The sequence below is a fragment of the Monodon monoceros genome, unplaced genomic scaffold (genome assembly GCF_005190385.1).
Source record: "Monodon monoceros isolate NGI ecotype Baffin Bay Population unplaced genomic scaffold, NGI_Narwhal_1 Super_Scaffold_19, whole genome shotgun sequence".
Classification (NCBI taxonomy): Eukaryota; Metazoa; Chordata; class Mammalia; order Artiodactyla; family Monodontidae; genus Monodon; species Monodon monoceros.
Genome location: NW_021703775.1, coordinates 30,694,059 through 30,710,849, shown reverse-complemented (window position 1 = coordinate 30,710,849; position 16,791 = coordinate 30,694,059). Strand labels below are relative to the sequence as shown.

The following is a 16,791-nucleotide window of genomic DNA, read 5'->3' as shown; positions in this document are numbered from 1 at the left end:
TTGATCCTTATGTAAATTGTTTCCTTAAAGCCCTTATAGTCAACATGTTAAACAAACTAACCAACCAGTAAAAGGAAATCTGGCTGACAACAAGCTAGCCAACCAGCTAAAGAAAACCTGACTGACAACAATAAAACCATTATGGTTTTTAACCAAGATTTGCAAAACTAAATGGCCCATGAATGTGTTTGTTACACAGCTAATAAAGGGGTCTAACTGCCCATTTTGGGGAGGTTAGTGTTTAGCACTACTATGTTAAAAGTTCTCTCTGGCAAAGTGGCGCACAGAAAAACTTGCAATGAATTTCACTTTGATTTTGCCATTTAGCAAATAATGCATCTTCTGTGAGACTCAGTTTATTTACTTAGCCCAAGAGAACTTTCTACAGTGATGGAACTGTTACATAACTGCACTGTCCAATGTAGTAACCACTAGCTATACGTGGCCACTAGGCACTTGAAATGTGGCTAGCACAACTGAGGAACCAAATTTCTAATTTTGTTTTATTTTATTTTACTTTATTTTATTTTATTTTATAATAGCCACATGTGTCAAGTTGCTGTTGTACTAGACAGCACAAACTTAGACACATTTCATAATAACAGGATCGTTTTGAGGACCATGGGATGTGTGTCACAAGAGAGTGACATTTTAAAATTATTGATTCAAGGGGATGTTTAGTCTCTGCTCTACTTCAGAATTTATTATATAGTATGCTCCCAGAAAAAGTGTATATATATATATATATATATATATATATATATAAATCATTGAAGAGATAGTGCCCTAGCCCTGGAAGAAGATACAGCTGTGAGAACTTCCATCCTGATTGAGAGGGAGGAGACTCACAAATTAAGTAGATCCTGGTACAAGAAAAAAGGTGGTTTTATATTTTAGCATTAGGAAAGAAAGAGCACGATAAGGATGCAACTAATGCACTATAGCCTTTGTAGCTATTTCCCAACACAAAAATTAGGTTGCATGATCTGATTTTAGGATATTTTGTGTATGATTTATGAATTTGGGGGGGTTAAAATAGGATATGGAAAGTCTTAATTTATACAGGCATATCAGCTCACCTTTGCAAAAGTAATACAATTTTATGGAATAAGGTTTAAAAGTTGGCTGAAAAGATGAATGCTTCAGGTGATGTCTTGCCCCACAGCTTCAGGGAAAGGAAAGGAGGTCCATGGGTGCAGTTCTGACAAGCAGACTCCCACCCCTGAACTTCCTTGATTTAGATCTGCTTCTCCCAACTTTTCTCGATCTCAACATATTTGAGAGTTTCTAATCCATGGTAACACAGATCTGGACAGGGTGACGGATCACAGCCTCTCTCATGGGTGAAAACGTGGCAGAGGCAATCACTGGGAGGCGTGAGTCTAAAGCAACCTTTGCAAAGAATTTACTTGACTAAACTGAAGAGGAGGGAATCAGTATGAAGCAGGCATTCTAGATCCCGTGGGGCTGCACCAAGTCACTGCATGCAGGCCGACACGCCATAGGGTGCATTTTCTCCTGGAGAAGCTGCTCAGGTTTGAGGAGAGCCTGTGTGTCTCATGTGCACTGGTGCACTTTTACAATCATGATGTTGTAGATGGTGACTGCAGACACTATAGGCACTGTGAGCAAAAAGAACAAAGAAAATTCACTGTCCTTCCTCTTCCTGGCACTTGCATTCCTTGTAGGGCTGTCTCTAACATTCAGTGTCATCATGAAGCTATAACCTTCGGACCTCTCACCTGCCTTCCAGCTTGGTCAGCTGTCCCTGGGTTCTAGCAGCTCCCAGCAAAACCATATCGCATGAAACCTCAGTTCTCAGAAACATCCTCCTTTTCACAATACTTTTAAAGTGAATTGGGGGGCATTTGGTTCTGGTCGAATTCTTTATTGGAGAGTTACAGCTCAAGCATTTATTAAGCAAGCAATTATTGTGAGTATGGTTATCAAATAGTTCTTGCCTTAGAGTAGCTCTGAGGCAGGGAGGAGGACATAATCGCAGATGAATAAAAAAATACAAGGTACAAAAAAACAGTGAACCTCTCCAGGCTATTCTTGCAACTTCCTGTGGATTTATAGTGATTTCAAAATTAGAAGTTTTATAAAAATAAACAAATGGGACCTAATGAAACTTAAAAGCTTTTGCACAGCAAAGGAAACCATAAAAAGACAAAAAGACAACCCTCAGAATAGGAGAAAATATTTGCAAATGAAGAAACTGACAGAGGATTAATATCCAAAATATACAAGCAGCTCATGCAGCTCAATAACAAAAAAACAAACAACCCAATCCAAAAATGGGCAGAAAATCTAAATAGACATTTCTCCAAAGAAGATATACAGATTGCCAACAAACACATGAAAGAATGCTCAACATCATTAAACATTAGAGAAGTGCAAATCAAAACTACAATGAGGTATCACCTCACACCAGTCAGAATGGCCATCATCAAAAAATCTACGAACAATAAATGCTGGAGAGGGTGTGGAGAAAAGGGAACCCTCTTGCACTGTTGGTGGGAATGTAAATTGATACAGCCACTATGGAGAACAGTATGGAGGTTCCTCCAAAAGCTAAAAATAGAGCTACCAAACGACCCAGCAATCCCACTACTGGGCATATACCCTGAGAAAACCATAATTCAAAAAGGGTCATGTACCACAATGTTCATTGCAGCTCTATTTCCAATAGCCAGGACATGGACGCAACCTAAGTGTCCACTGACAGATGAATGGATAAAGAAGATGTGGCACATAGATACAATGGAATATTACTCAGCCATAAAAAGAAACGAAATTGAGTTATTTGTAGTGAGGTGGATGGACCTAGAGACTGTCATACAGAGTGAAGTAAGTCAGAAAGAGAAAAACAAATACTGTATGCTATCACATATATATGGAGTCCAAAAAAAAAATGTGGTTATGAAAACCTAGGGTCAGGACAGGAATAAAGACGCAGACATAGAGAATGGACTTGAGGACACAGGGAGGGGGAAGGGTAAGCTGGGACGAAGTAAGAGAGTGACGTGGACATATATACACTACCAAATGTAAAATAGATAGCTAGTGGGAAGCAGCCGCATAGCACAGGGAGATCAGCTCGGTGCTTTGTGACCCACTAGAGGGGTGGGATAGGGAGGGTGGGAGGGAGGGAGACGCAAGAGGGAAGAGATATGAGGATATATGTATATGTATAGCTGATTCACTTTGTTATACAGCAGAAACTAACACACCATTGTAAAGCAATTATACTCCAATAAAGATGTTAAAACACACACACACACACACACACACACACACACACACACACACACACAACTATGGGAACAGGAGTGACTGCCAAAGTGTTGCTTCTGCAGAGATACACCAGTTATGCTCCAGGGTCCCATTGCTGGCAAGTGAGCAGGCTCTTCTACTGGCATTAAAAATCTCTTCCCAGGCTCAGCAGGAGTTGATGAAGCAGCTCTCCATCCTTCCTCGAGACAACTATAGCCTCCTGAGCTACATCTGCAGGTAAGAGGCACCTGGTATCAGTTCCATAATTTTCAGCCACACCAGAATGAATTCCCCAGTTAGAGGAGGAAAGAGTATCTCTGTGAACTTAAGAGATTCTGTTCCAAACCTCTGGAAGGTCAACTCTATTCACGTAGCACTGAGGTAGTTTCCTGTGTCCCCAAGATAATTGAAAGGATCCCGGAAAACCAATCAGCATAAAAAAGAAACATGCTTCCTTCTTCAAGCCTGCCCCAGTGCTGCCCAGAGTCCTGGGACAGGCATTAGAACCCAGAATCCTTATAATATTTCTACAATTATCTCCCATCTTCCTGTCTCTGGACCATAACTTAGCACCCCAGAGACATTCATCCCAGGCCACCTTTCTTAATTCCCTTTCTGAGGACGGACCTGCTATGTGCTGCAACACATAGCATGTGGATTGACCCAGATCTGGCTGAGTTGGGAGCCTGGATCTCCATGTCAGACATAGCTGAAAGTTATCTTTATTTTTTTTTAATTTATTTATTTAATTTATTTATTTTTGGCTGCTTTAGGTCTTTGTTGCTGTACGTGGGCTTTCTCTAGTTGCGGTACGCGGGCTTCTCATTACTGTGGCTTCTCTTGCTGTGGAGCACAGGCTCTAGGCGCATGGGCTTCAGTAGTTGTGGCTCGTGGGCTCTAGAGCACAGGCTCAGTAGTTGTGGTGCACGGGCTTAGTTGCTCTGCAGCATGTGGGATCTTCCTGGACCAGGGCTCAAACCCGTGTGCCCTGCATTGATAGGCGGATTCTTAACCACTGTGTCACCAGGGAAGCCCTACTTTTATTTTTTTCATATAATTTTTTGTAGTTTCCAGATGATAAAAGAGTTACATGCTTGATATGGAAACTAGGAGAATATGAAATACTGTAAATAAATGAAAATTTCCCCAAATCTCCTCACCCAGAAAAAGTCACTGTTAATATTTGAGTGTGTTTCCTTCTGAATGTTACTGTCTCTGTGATAGATGATCACAGGCATCAATATAAATATAGGGAAACAATTTTTATACCAAATTAGAAATATATTTTTTAATAAAATATATATACATGTATGCTTGTATCCTGCTTCTTTTGGCTAAATGTTGTATTGTGAGCATTTTCCTATGTCACAAAGTAGGATCATACATGACTCCATAATATTCCATAATGTCTCCTCACTTGGACACCCCTCCCCTGCCACTTATTTGATAATTTCTCTGTATTTGGAATTTTATGTTGCTTCAGCCGATTCACTTAAAAATGGTTTTGAGAGACAATATTTAGAAGTGTTTTTTTCCTGATCTTTTCAGGTTTTTAAAATAGTGAATCTGAGAGCTTCATTCCTCAAATAGGTAGGATTACAGCAAAAATTCAGTGCTAGCTTTTGAGCACTTGCTGAGAATTTGAGATGCTTGGTGTTGCAACTTGAGGATGAGAGCAGGGAGGCACCATGAATTCCCATTTCTGAGATCTTCCCACGATGAAGTTTTCTTCTCTGGAGACTCCGCTGGGATAGGTGCTGAGAGCCTGAGAGAGAAGCCTGTAAAGTCAGGACCAGGGATAGTCAAACACCCATTTTAGTCCTTCTTGTCTCCTCTTAGCTCCCTGAACTGGTCCCTGCCTCCTGCTGATGTGACTCCTCACCCATCCCTGGCCCCAGTGCCACCGTCAGCAGCTGGGTTGCTTGTGTCTCTTCTTCCTTGATCTTGACTCTTTCAGGGGGAAGCTAAATTCTTGTAGTCAGAGCAGACTGGTCCCATTCCTGAGACCAGAAGTAAAGAGTTGAGACCCACCTCTGGGATCCTGTGGGTACCTGGAAGTGCTTCCTTGTGGCAACTTCCTATTTCCTACTCTGGGATTTCCTGGTTGCCCACAGGTTTCTCCATGAAATCCAGCTGAACTGTGGAGTTAACAAGATGAGTGTGGACAATCTGGCTACTGTGATCGGCGTGAATCTCATCAGGTCGAAGGTCGAAGACCCTGCTGTGATCATGAGAGGTACGCTGGTCCTGTGGTGAATGTAGGGGCAGAGGAAGTAAAGACAGTGACATTGCTACCAAATTGCTCTGCAATTTGCCAAGCATTTTCCATTGATCATCTTGTCTGAGTTGTAAAATAGCCCTGTGAAATAAGCAGGCAGGAATTATGTTCATTTTCCAGGTCACAGCAGAGCAGAGAGGTTAAAGATTTACCAATCATCACACAGTATGATAGGCTAGCACAAGAACAGTTAGTTAGTGTTTCTTAGTCTTTTAGTACTTTTAAACATCCTTAGCCAGAGAGAGCAAACAAGTGTGATTTTATAAGACAACTCCCAAAGAGGTTACTTGTAAAGCTGTGCTGAAAAGACTTCTGAGGTAGTGTCTTGGTTCAGTGAACAAGAGTCCTGACACAGAGTACTGATGTCTGCCATGGTTTGGGGGAGGCGGTATGCCTGGTATGCATTCTCTATGCATGCAATAAGAAATCAGATGTCATATTGAGGGTCACATCAAGAGAGAAAGATGTATTCATTTTCTTTCCTGTCGTATTGCCTATAACCTGATCAAAGACTGATCCAGAGGACTGTAGGCCGAAAATAACCCTCTTTCACCCCACTGCCATATCCTTCTTCTATCCCATCCCATTCACCACAATCTCCTACCCCAAGCAATTAAGAAGGATCCTGTGAGAGCAAATGAGGTCCTTTGGGGCCATGTGGTTTTAGAGTCAAGTTTAGAGACAGACATCTCATGGGTGGAGAACCTTGAGGACCACCTGCCCTCTGCCCCATGGTCCAGCACTACAAATCTCTTTCTTCTTTCTTTCAGGGACTCCTCAAATCCAAAGAGTGATGACCATGATGATCAGAGACCATGAAATCCTCTTTCCCAAGTCCAAGGATGCACCCTTGTCACCCCCTGCCCCAAAAAATGACCCCAAGAAACCTCCAGTGGCGCGAAGCTCTGTGGGCTGGGATGCCACTGAGGACCCTCCAATTTCTAGGACAGACAGCGTCAGTAACATGGTAAGGTACAGAGAGCCTTCCTCCTTCCATCCAACTCTTCCTTCAGTCCAGGTCATTCCACGTAAGAGCTGCTCTGGAGTGGCAATTTAGGGAGTCCTGGGTGATGCTGTGGCAGTGGGCACAGCTGATATAGACCCATTTGAATGAATCTTGAAAGCCTGGCCTCTTTCAAAATCTAGTTTCTAGTTGGTATCCTGGAGGTGGGATTGGTGACAGGTGTGCCCATCCCCCAGTGACTAAGCAATGGGAGTCCTCACTAAAGCCCACTCTAAACCCTTTTAAACTCAGCCCAGGGAATTTCAATGGGGAAACTACATATCGCAGTGTTAATGTTCTAGTGAGAGTTGTTGAAAATTCCGGGTGAAAGTCCAGAGAGAACGGTTTCCTGCTAAGCCATGAAACGTGATTTCTTTCTCAGAGTATGTGATGTGTTTGTGTAATATTTCTCATTCCCTGATAAGCTGTCTCAGCAATGTCAACCCCCTCATTTGTACTGAAGGGTTGGGGCTCACATTCACAATGTCAAAAAACTCTGCAGACTCTGAAATTTAGACTATTTAGGCCAATAATTTACAAAGCTCAAATATTTTAACGTATTTATAGAGGCAAATATTTTTTAAAAGAACGTGTGAACTTTATATAGCAGCTTAATCCTTTATGTGCGGTCAAGGAATGAATGTAAAATTTCCAGTTCGCCAGGTAATGTCAGTTGCCTACTGTTAATCCCGAGGATGATTAAGAATGTATTGGAAAAAAGATGGTGGTAGTTGTGATTTTTCTTGGGTGATGCCTGTCTGGACACAGTGCATTTACTAATACTCTAAAATCAAATTAATATTTAGAAATGTTTATACGTCATATAATGAAATCATCCTAGACGTCTTTGAGAGTAGCCAGTGTTGTACTCATTTGACAGGTTTCTGTATTTATCGTAACAGTGTGGGCAGCAATGGACAGGCAGTGTGCTGGGAACCTTAAATAGATCACATCTGGAGTCCTCACCGTTACTCTGTAGGGCAGAATTTATCATCCACATTTTATAGATGAGGCGCTGAGGCTCAGGGAGGTTGACCAGCTGTCCCAAGGTGACAGCAGTAGAATGGTAGAGTGGGACTTAGATCTGGTTTGCACCTCAGGGCCCAGGTCCTTCTGATTCCAGGTGGGGTTGCCAAAGCAGGTGATGAGCTAGAAGCATCAGACAGACAGCTTGAGACCTGATTCTCTCATTTTAGGGCTCAATCTTTTTCTTTTAATCTAAAAATATATACGCATCACTCAAGAAAGTCAAAACAAAAGAGAGACGTTTAGAACTCCTGCTCCCTCTGCTGTCTTCACCCACCTTATTTTTCCCTGCCTTTATCAGTTTCTTTTTTAACCTTCCAGTGTTCCTTTATGCAAATATAAGCAGATATGAGTGTAAATTGTTATTTACCTCCCTTTTTACACAAAGCAAAACATGCTCACTCTCTCCCTCTCCACACACACACACACACACACACACACACACACACACACTACTGTGTATCTTGAATTTTTCTGTTTAACGGATACCCTGGAGACCTTTCCATGTCAATACATAGGCAGTACCTCATACAACCTCAAGTTTCTGGCAGATGTATGGTGTTCCATCCTGTGCATGTACCGTGATCTACTCAGCCAACCTCCATAGATGAACAGGTTTCTTTTACTCCTTTGTACTACAAGCAAGGAGGCAATGAATAACCTTGACCATACTTCATTTTGTGCTCAGGCAAATACATTTCTGGGATAAATTCCCAGAAGTATGATTGCTGAGTCAGAGGGTAAATAGATTTGTAATAGGTAATTTTGATTAAAATTGTTAAACAGTGGTTGTGCCATTTTGCACTTCCACCAGCAATGCATGAAATAACCTATTTCCCCTTAGTTTCGCCAGCAGAGTGTGTTGTCAGATTTTGGAGGATTGCCCATCTGTTAGATAAGAATTAATATTTCAGTACTTTTAATTTCAGTTTGAGTTTTTCCTGTTATAAGAGTGTTCAAACATTTTTTTATGTTGCATTTTTCCTCCATGAACTCTCTGATCTTGCTCTTTGCCCATATTTATATTAGTCTTTTTTTCTCAATTGTTATGAACTTTATGCATTACGGAGAGTAGCCTGTTGTCTGTGATATACGTTGCAAATATGTTTGTCATTTCTTCTTTGATTTAGCATGTGGTGGTTTCTTTGTTTTATTTTTAATTTTGTGGGTCATGGAAACACATGTGGGTTGAATTTATCAAATTATTCTTATATGGTTTCTGTATTTGGGTCATAGTTAGAAAAGCCCCCCTCCCCCCCCCCATTCTAAGGTTATAAAAGAATCCTAGTTTAGGGCCCCTTACCACAAGCAAACCATTGATTTTAGTCAGCAGTTTACCTCTAGAGCATGAGTTCCTTCAAGTATAATATCCTTTTGGAAAAATGCCACACAGATAATCAACTAATGTGACAAATTAGGAGATTGTCTTCTAATTGAGTTTCATAGGTGTGTGGCCAGGAGATACTTTCTTTCAAGTCTCTAATCCTTATCTTGGGAACGTGACACGTGTGGGAAAAACCCATGTAACATCCGTGGTCACTTTTTTCTAGGCCAGCGACTCAGATGCAACCAGCCCCACTGGACAACGGCCAAGTGATGGGTGTCTAGAAGACAAAGCATCCAGGGAAAAGCCAGGAGATTGGAAGCTGCAGTCACGAAAAAGGACTCAGACGCTCCCTAACCGGAAATGCTTCTTGACATCAGCTTTGCAAGGTGCCAACAGCTGCAAAGTAGAGATCTTTAAAAATGAGTTCTGGTCTTCTTCGGAGGGGAAGGCAGGGGACGGGCACAGGAGAACGATGTCTCAAGGTGTGCCACAGTTTTTCGACTCCCAGCGGACTTCCACCTATGATAACGTCCCCACACAGCCGGGGTCCCCTGGGGATGAAGCCGGGACACTATCATCCCAGGCCTGTGACTCCAAGAGAGATGCTTTTGCCAGCCTAAACTCTGAAACCGAGCCTGGGAAAAATAACTCCGGAGAAGAGGAACTTGAATCCTTGCAGAGGATGGTCCAGAAGCTGCGAAAGGAAATAGAAACACAGAAGCAAATGTATGAGGAACAGATTGAAAAGTAAGTCAAAAGTAAGAGGGCCCTGGGCAGCCACTCGCCTTCCATCTTAAAAGCAATAGGGATTGTTCTCCCCTGCCAGAGGAATGACATTATAAAACTTCAGTTACAGAAGACGCTATCTACAGCAGTTGGGCCTAATGAGGAACAGGGCAAAGGCATTGAGGAGATGACTAAATTAGTGAAAACTCTAAGCTTTACCTTACATTCATGAAAAGTTAAATATGTAGCTTAAGTAGTTTAATCAACTGTTTCCAAACAGTGTTTGTTTAAGCATCAACATGTCTTAACGAATTAAGAGAAAATTTAAAAAATTTTCATATTAATGTCATTCATCAACTCTGCCAACATTTATTGAGCATCTACTACGTGCCAGGCACCATCTCAGCTGTTAGAGAATAGCACTGAACAAAACACACAAAAGCCCTTTTGCTTATAGAGCTTTCCTTCTAGCGAAGACAGACAGAGAATACAAACAGATAATTTAAACATATGCTATGTTAGATGGTGGAAAATGCTAGGGAGAGAAATAAAGCAGGGCAGGGGGTTGGGGAGCTCAGGAAGGGGGTTCCAGTGTTACATAGGGTGGTTGGGGAAGGCCTCACTGAGAAGGTGACACTCGAGCAAAGGCCTGAAGGAGGGGAGGGAACTAGTGAGGTCCACGTGGGAGGGGTTGGGGTGGGTTTGGGGGAGAGCAGGCAAGGCAGAGAGAACCAAAGTGCAGAGGCTATGGGAAGGGAGGGGTCTGGCGTGTTCATGCAGAGGAAGAGCGGTGGTTGGTGGCAGCAGGGGAGTGACTGAGGGGAGAGGGCAGAGAATGCAGAGGGCCTGGTCAGCCACCTGAAAGCCTAAGTGAGGCAGAGCTTCTGGGCACCCCTGACCTGACTGAGGCTTCACTGGGTCAGGATCACTAACTCCCCACGATCTCAGACTGCAGGGGGTGAACGGAAGCGAGGCCGGTGACATGGCCGTTGCCACCATTTCACACAAATCTCTAAGATGCTCGGACATGATTTGCTCACTTGAGTAGATAAACTACTTCCTTGAAATCTTTTTCACACCACTGATTTTTCCTGAGAAGAAACCTCAATCCAGATTTGCCTAAAGTCATACTAATCAAAAGTTAGTGAAATGTGAACCTAGTGGGGTTTTCGAACGACAGGTACTTTTCAGTCCCTAGAGACTCAGGTACATGAAAGAAAGACTTTGGTTGGCCTGATCCTTTGTTCCCTGCAGAGGGCCGCCCATCTAGAACAACACATAACTTCTTGTCTAAGAACCTGAAACCAGCTGTTTATAGACTCTGAGACTTGGGCGACATCTTGGCAGTGACCAAGGCAGCCCCAGAGCAGACACTGAGCCCCAGTTTCTAGCACGGGGGTCTTTGACAGGGTGGGGAAGAACTGGCTGCCATTGAGGTGGCCGCTCCTCCTGAAGGGAACAAAGTCTTCTGAATCCACTGTCGGGGGATCCTCCCATTCCATCCTCGGGAGAGGAAGGAGAATTAACATTCTACAGTGCCTGCTCTAAGCTTCATGCTTCAGACACACCTTCTCATATAATCCCCTCAGTTATCCCGTGAAATAGGTAATACCCCCATTTTACAGAAGAAATGGGAGTTTAGGAAGTATAAAAAGGTTGCACAGCTAGTCATTGGTGGGGCTGGGATTTGAACTCGGGTCAGCCAACCTCCCAAACCCACTCAGATTCTACCTCTCCACTGGAGTCAGTGGTCAAGATCTAGCATGGTGTCTCTTTTGAGGTTTTCCCCCCAAAACAAGAAAGATATGGAGACCTCAGAGAAGAAAACTAAATTTGTAATGGGTGGAATTCCAGAGGAATGAGACTAATTTGGCTTTAAGAAGAAACAGGCAGGGGCAAGCAAGGCTCTGAAGAGAGGCCATTGCCTGCAAAATGGACCAAGGCCCTTGAAGATAGAAGCCAGAGATGGGCTCAAACAGGAGCTCAAGTCTCCGTACAAAAATGAGCAGGCCATTGGGTAGCAGGGAAGCTGCATCTCACAGAAAGAAATTCTGAAGCCACTTTCCAATCATAGTCTCCTCATAGGCCTGAAATTCCCTCCTTTGGCTCAAAAATGTCATATGTACTCTCATTCCCAAGGGTTAATTCAGCACAGCCTGGAGGGAGAGAAATGGGCATCTGAGACTAGACTAAGATTTTGGCCAGTAACAGTGAAAATCCTGCGAATTCAGGAATCCAACAGATCCTTCACTTGGAGTGGGATTCAGAAGCAAGGGTGGGACTGGCAGGACAGTTGCTCCCAAGGGGCAGCTCCCCCAGATTCTCCAAATCTCGGTCCCCAGGAGCCTTCATAAGAGAAGGCTCTGGTCCGTGCTCTGCAATGAAGCAGGATGAGAAAGCATGCATGTGTACACAGGTGCCGAGAATCTGGAATCTGGATGGGGTTCAGCAGTCAGTCAACCTTGCAACTGAGCAGGACAGATGCAAGGCGCTGTGGGGCTGTAAATATTAGAGGTGGTCGCTTCATTCAAAGACTTTATTGTGTGGTGGGAGATACAAAACACAAAATGACATGAAAAACAACACAAGAGATGTCATGATATGGATGACAAATGACAAAAATGGGGACAGGCTCTGGGAATTCAGGTTTACTGGGAAGTCCTCCTGTCGAGGGTGGGACATAACTAGGAAGTACAGGTTGGAGATGGGTCTTGGGATGTGGAAGGTTAAGTGGACAGAGGGCATTGAGGGCAAGGCTGAAGAGAAAGTCTAGAGGTCACACCCCGTCCTTTCATTCTTTTCTTTCCTTCCTCGTAGCCTTGAAAAGGAAAATTACGATGTGTGGGCTAAGGTGGTGAGGCTCAGTGAAGAACTGGAGAAGGAGAAGAAGAAGTCTGCAGCCTTGGAAATCAGCCTCCGCAATGTAGAGCGCTCCCGGGAGGATGTGGAGAGGAGGAACAAGGCCTTGGAAGAGGACGTCAAGGAATTTGTCAAATCGATAAAGGAGCCCAAGACCGATGCTTGAGCGTCCCAGGAGCACCACAGAGACAGCCTGCAGAGACCTAGCAATGCTCCCTTTCTCGCTGCTAGCTGATGACCAGGAAGCGATATTCCTCCCTAAGAAGGAGAGGACATTTTGCGGGGGAAAACATCACATTTCCCAGTAGATAAATCAGTGGAGTTTGCAGGAGGATAAGTGTGAGCAGGGACTTGTGTGGACATCTCCGAGCCCCGGGGCTGTATTCAAAGGGATTGCATTATTCCACTGTGGTCTCAGGCCGAGTGCAGCGGCACCTCCCATGGCTGAATAGCTGTGTCCAATGGAGACTCTGCTGCAGGCCACATTCCAGGACCCAGGCAACAGGCTGACCCCAACAGAGGCTGGACTGAGGAGTTGGTTCTTTGTTTCCTGTGTGGGACATTTCACCTAGTCAGATGGCCTCCGGGTGTCTCTGAGACACAGGGGCCAAAAATGATATTCAGCTTTTGATTTCTCAGCCATGGTGGGCTGTGTTTTGAAGGGCTGCACCTACTGAAGCCAGGACCCCATTCTGCCACCCGTACCCCCGCCATGATGCACACTCTCCAGGGCTGCAAACTCAAAATTAGTATTAGGCAAAGACAAAGCAAGCAGTAAACTGGATTTATGAAAGCAAAAGCAATTAGAAAATTAGATTCAAATTTTAAAAAAGCAGAGCTATTGGCAATCCATACAACACCATTATGAGAGTAAAAGTCTCCCCTGCCTGGGGAAAGATGTGCCCCTCTCTGGGCACATGGCTTGTTGAGCAGGTCACAGGCTGCATTCCAATCCCACTTGCCTTTCAGGGGCCACGGTTGCATAGGGCAGGCCCACTATGATACAGCTTCCTTAGATGCTAGTTGGGTGTTTAGATAGTAACAGTCATCCTTCTGCATTAAGCCACCCTGGCCAAGGCCCCTGGTGAGGCCCCAGGCCTTGATACGTAGGATGGTGGAGTCTTTCGTGGTTTTTGTCATTGTTCTAGTTAGGTGGTCTCCAGGCTCTTTTGACCATGTACCCCATCAATAGAAAATATTTGAGCATACATTCCTCAATATAGGTATATTTATTTATTTATAAATTATACACATGTTCTACTGTATTGCTATATCATAAAACATACACAGGACAAAAATTGAATCATGATGAGATAAAAACAAATATAAGTAGATATTCTCAAATGTGCTTTTAGCTCTGGAAACTCCTGGCCCAATTTCCCAGCAGGTATTACCTGTACTAATGTTACATAGTTCATCCCATTACTCCCATAATTTTCTTGAACTCTTGAAACCACGTGGCTGAATTAGTGGTTTGGAATCTCTGGTTACCACAGTGAGAGTTTAGCCTTCTGCAGCACCTGTGTCTCCTCCTTTATTCCTTTCTCTCCCTTCATTTTCTGCCTTTTTCTCCTCCTCTCTGTGCTTTCTTCACTCTAGTTATTCCCCACTGCCTGTGGCCATGACATATTACTCACAGAGTGAAAGGGATGGACAGGGGGTCAGTGTTTCTCAGTCCTGCTACGCAGGCCCTGCTCTGCCCACCTCCAGCCCCCCAAGGACCAGACTGACAGAGGGCAAGGATGACACCTAGAGCTCCTCGTAAAGACTTGCTTACAGCAGATTGGGGGCGGGGAGACTGATTTGGAACATTATTAAGTAAAGCAATAAAATATTTGATTTCTTGGAGTTGATTTGTTTTTCAGTTACAGAGTAGCAAACATAGAAACACTTCCTGAACACCTAATGTCCACTGATGAGTGTCTATAGTTCTGCCAGACGTGTGCCATGTTCTCCCACGGGTTCCTGGCACGGACGCTTTGAATGCTGATATAGACTTGAGTATGGAAGTAGCCGGCTTCACAGTTCCAAAGGGAACATTTGTTTGAAGGAGCAAAGAGGAAGCCCTGAAGCCTGTTTTCTTGGGGGTCCACGTTATAGGACCTTGCTGGGTCTCAGGCTGGGTGGAAGGCCCATGTTTGAATCCCAGGCCCCTCCTGGTCAGGTGATACCTCTCATTCCACACCTTTTACCAGAACTGCAAGATCACAGAGCGGCAGGTCCAGCATCAGAAGCCAGAAAGTCAAGTCTTCACAATCGAGAGGGGACCTGGCTCGCCTAAACTTCTCCTGTGCCACCCTCCATTTGAGGTGAACACAAGAAAGAGTTTCTCCAGGACCCCAGGCCGTCCTGAGTCCAAGGAAGGGCCAGGGAAGAAGATCTGGGGTCTGAGGCCACTGTCCTCAATGCCCCAAAAGACCACCTATGCTATGCATGGCAACGTAGCTCCAGGCCTCACTTGGACCTGGGAGCCAGTTTCTGGAAGGCAGAACAGACTGACCTATGTCACCGGTGCTCTCTTGGACCCAGGAGCTCCCACTGTTACTTTCAGAGCCCTGCCACGGGCAGGATCTACTGAATCTGCCTTTTTCCAGCCACCCACTCCTTCGCCATCTCCTCTCTTCTACCGGCACCGGTGCTGAGAACTCCAAAAGGTCTGCAATATGCATGTTCAAACCCCTTGCCCTCTTCCCACCAACATTCTGCATGTCCTCACAGCCTTGAGCATGACACGTTAGGGCATTTTCTCCTAAGCGTGAGGCACATCTGCTGGTTTTCCATACGTGTGTGCACTGGGTAGGACACTTTGTATTAGGGGATCGTCTGGGATGAGTCCTGTCTACATCCGCTTGGACCACTCTAACGAAATCCCATGGACTGGGTGGTATCTATCTGTCACAGCTCTGGAGGCTGGAGGCTGAGATCAAGGTAGGTGAGGATCCTTTTCTGGGTGGCAGGCTTCTGGCTGTATCCACACATGGCAGAAGGGGGTAGGGAGCTCTGTTGGGCCTATTTTGTAGGATATTAATCCCATTCGTGAGGGCTCTACCCTTATGACTTACCTCCCAAAGGCCACATCTCCTAATACCATCGCCTTTGGGGGTTAGGATTTCTACATGTGAATTTTTCTGGGGGGTAGGGTGACAAACAGACCAGAGCAATTCTCTTCCAGTGGATCTTGGTCAGTCTGAGGCCTGGAGAGATGGAATGTGACGTCACTAGTACAGAGTCTGCTGCCAAGGATGCAAACAATAGATGTTTTGTTGTTGTTGTTTTGACCAATTGTTTAAGTCCTGCTCAGAGGCCCATCCTCTCAGGAAGCATGGAGCAGGGGACTCCAAAGCAGCCCAAGGCTCTAGAGAAGGGGGGGAAAAGATGCAGCACAGCAGCTGGTGGCTGGGCCCCCAGCTCAAGACAGGAGGATGTGTGTGCCCTGACGTCATGTAAGCTTCCACATTCCACCCCTTCCTCTGCAGATACCATCAGGCTGTGTGCTGGCCCGGGAGCAGAGAGATCACCTAGAGGCTACTCCTGCCATTCATGTGGGCTGGCTTCACAAGAATGGCATGAAATCTTTCATCCTGCAGGAGAAGCCTGGGTGAGGGAAGGCCCCAAGGATGGAGATTCAGCTGCTGCTCTGTAATTTCAGCTGTTGCTCAAGGCTGGCCTTTGGTCAGCAACAGAGAGCTGCCAAGTGACTTCAGGCAAGGAGTGAGCAGAGAATACCAGCAAGGATGTGCAAGGCCAGCCTGTCTTTCCTCTGATGCCTGGAAACTATCTTAGGATCCTAGAACAGCACTGGAAGGCACCCTTGAACTTTTCTAATCTAACCTGTTCATTTAATGGATAATGAAACCGAGACTCAGAGACAAGTGAATTGCCAGTGTTTATGCAGCGTTGAGGAAGAGGATTAAAGGGCTCCTCTGATCCACTGTTCAGGGATTCTTATGATTCTTGGCTTCTGTGCAAAATTTCTCTCCCCCAGTTTCACTACCATGCTGTGAAACTCATTGAACACCAGTCGCTAAGTGCTTCCAGAATATAGAGCTGGGCTCAACTCTTGGTCACAACAAGACCCACCTCATATGATGCCAGTTTCCACTTCCTCTGCATTACCAGTGCTGTCCTGAGACAGTGGTTCTCAGACTTGGCCTCGCAATAGAACCTCCTTAAGGATCTGATGCTCAGATCCCACCCCATATCAACTGAATCAGAATCTTAGGGGTGGGGACTGGGAATTTTCTTTTCTTAAAAAAACTTTCCAGTTAAGTCTAATATGCAGACAGGATTGTTAAA

At 44.7% G+C, this 16,791-nt stretch overlaps 1 protein-coding gene across 4 annotated transcripts in view; it reads left to right on the top strand.

Moving 5' to 3' along the window:
* The window catches only part of ARHGAP25 (Rho GTPase activating protein 25), an 87,075-nt gene extending 72,741 nt beyond the window's left edge, over positions 1-14,334 (top strand). For 3 of the 4 annotated variants that reach the window (XM_029232055.1, XM_029232058.1, XM_029232057.1), the window contains 5 exons: positions 3,440-3,513; positions 5,391-5,512; positions 6,325-6,521; positions 9,134-9,657; positions 12,454-14,334. In XM_029232055.1, coding sequence (XP_029087888.1) covers positions 3,440-3,513; positions 5,391-5,512; positions 6,325-6,521; positions 9,134-9,657; positions 12,454-12,661 — 1,125 coding nt within the window. In that variant the 3' untranslated portion in view covers positions 12,662-14,334. The remainder of the gene's footprint in view (positions 1-3,439; positions 3,514-5,390; positions 5,513-6,324; positions 6,522-9,133; positions 9,658-12,453) is intronic. The other variant, XM_029232056.1, reaches the window with a different exon arrangement.
* Positions 14,335-16,791: the final 2,457 nt, after the last annotated feature.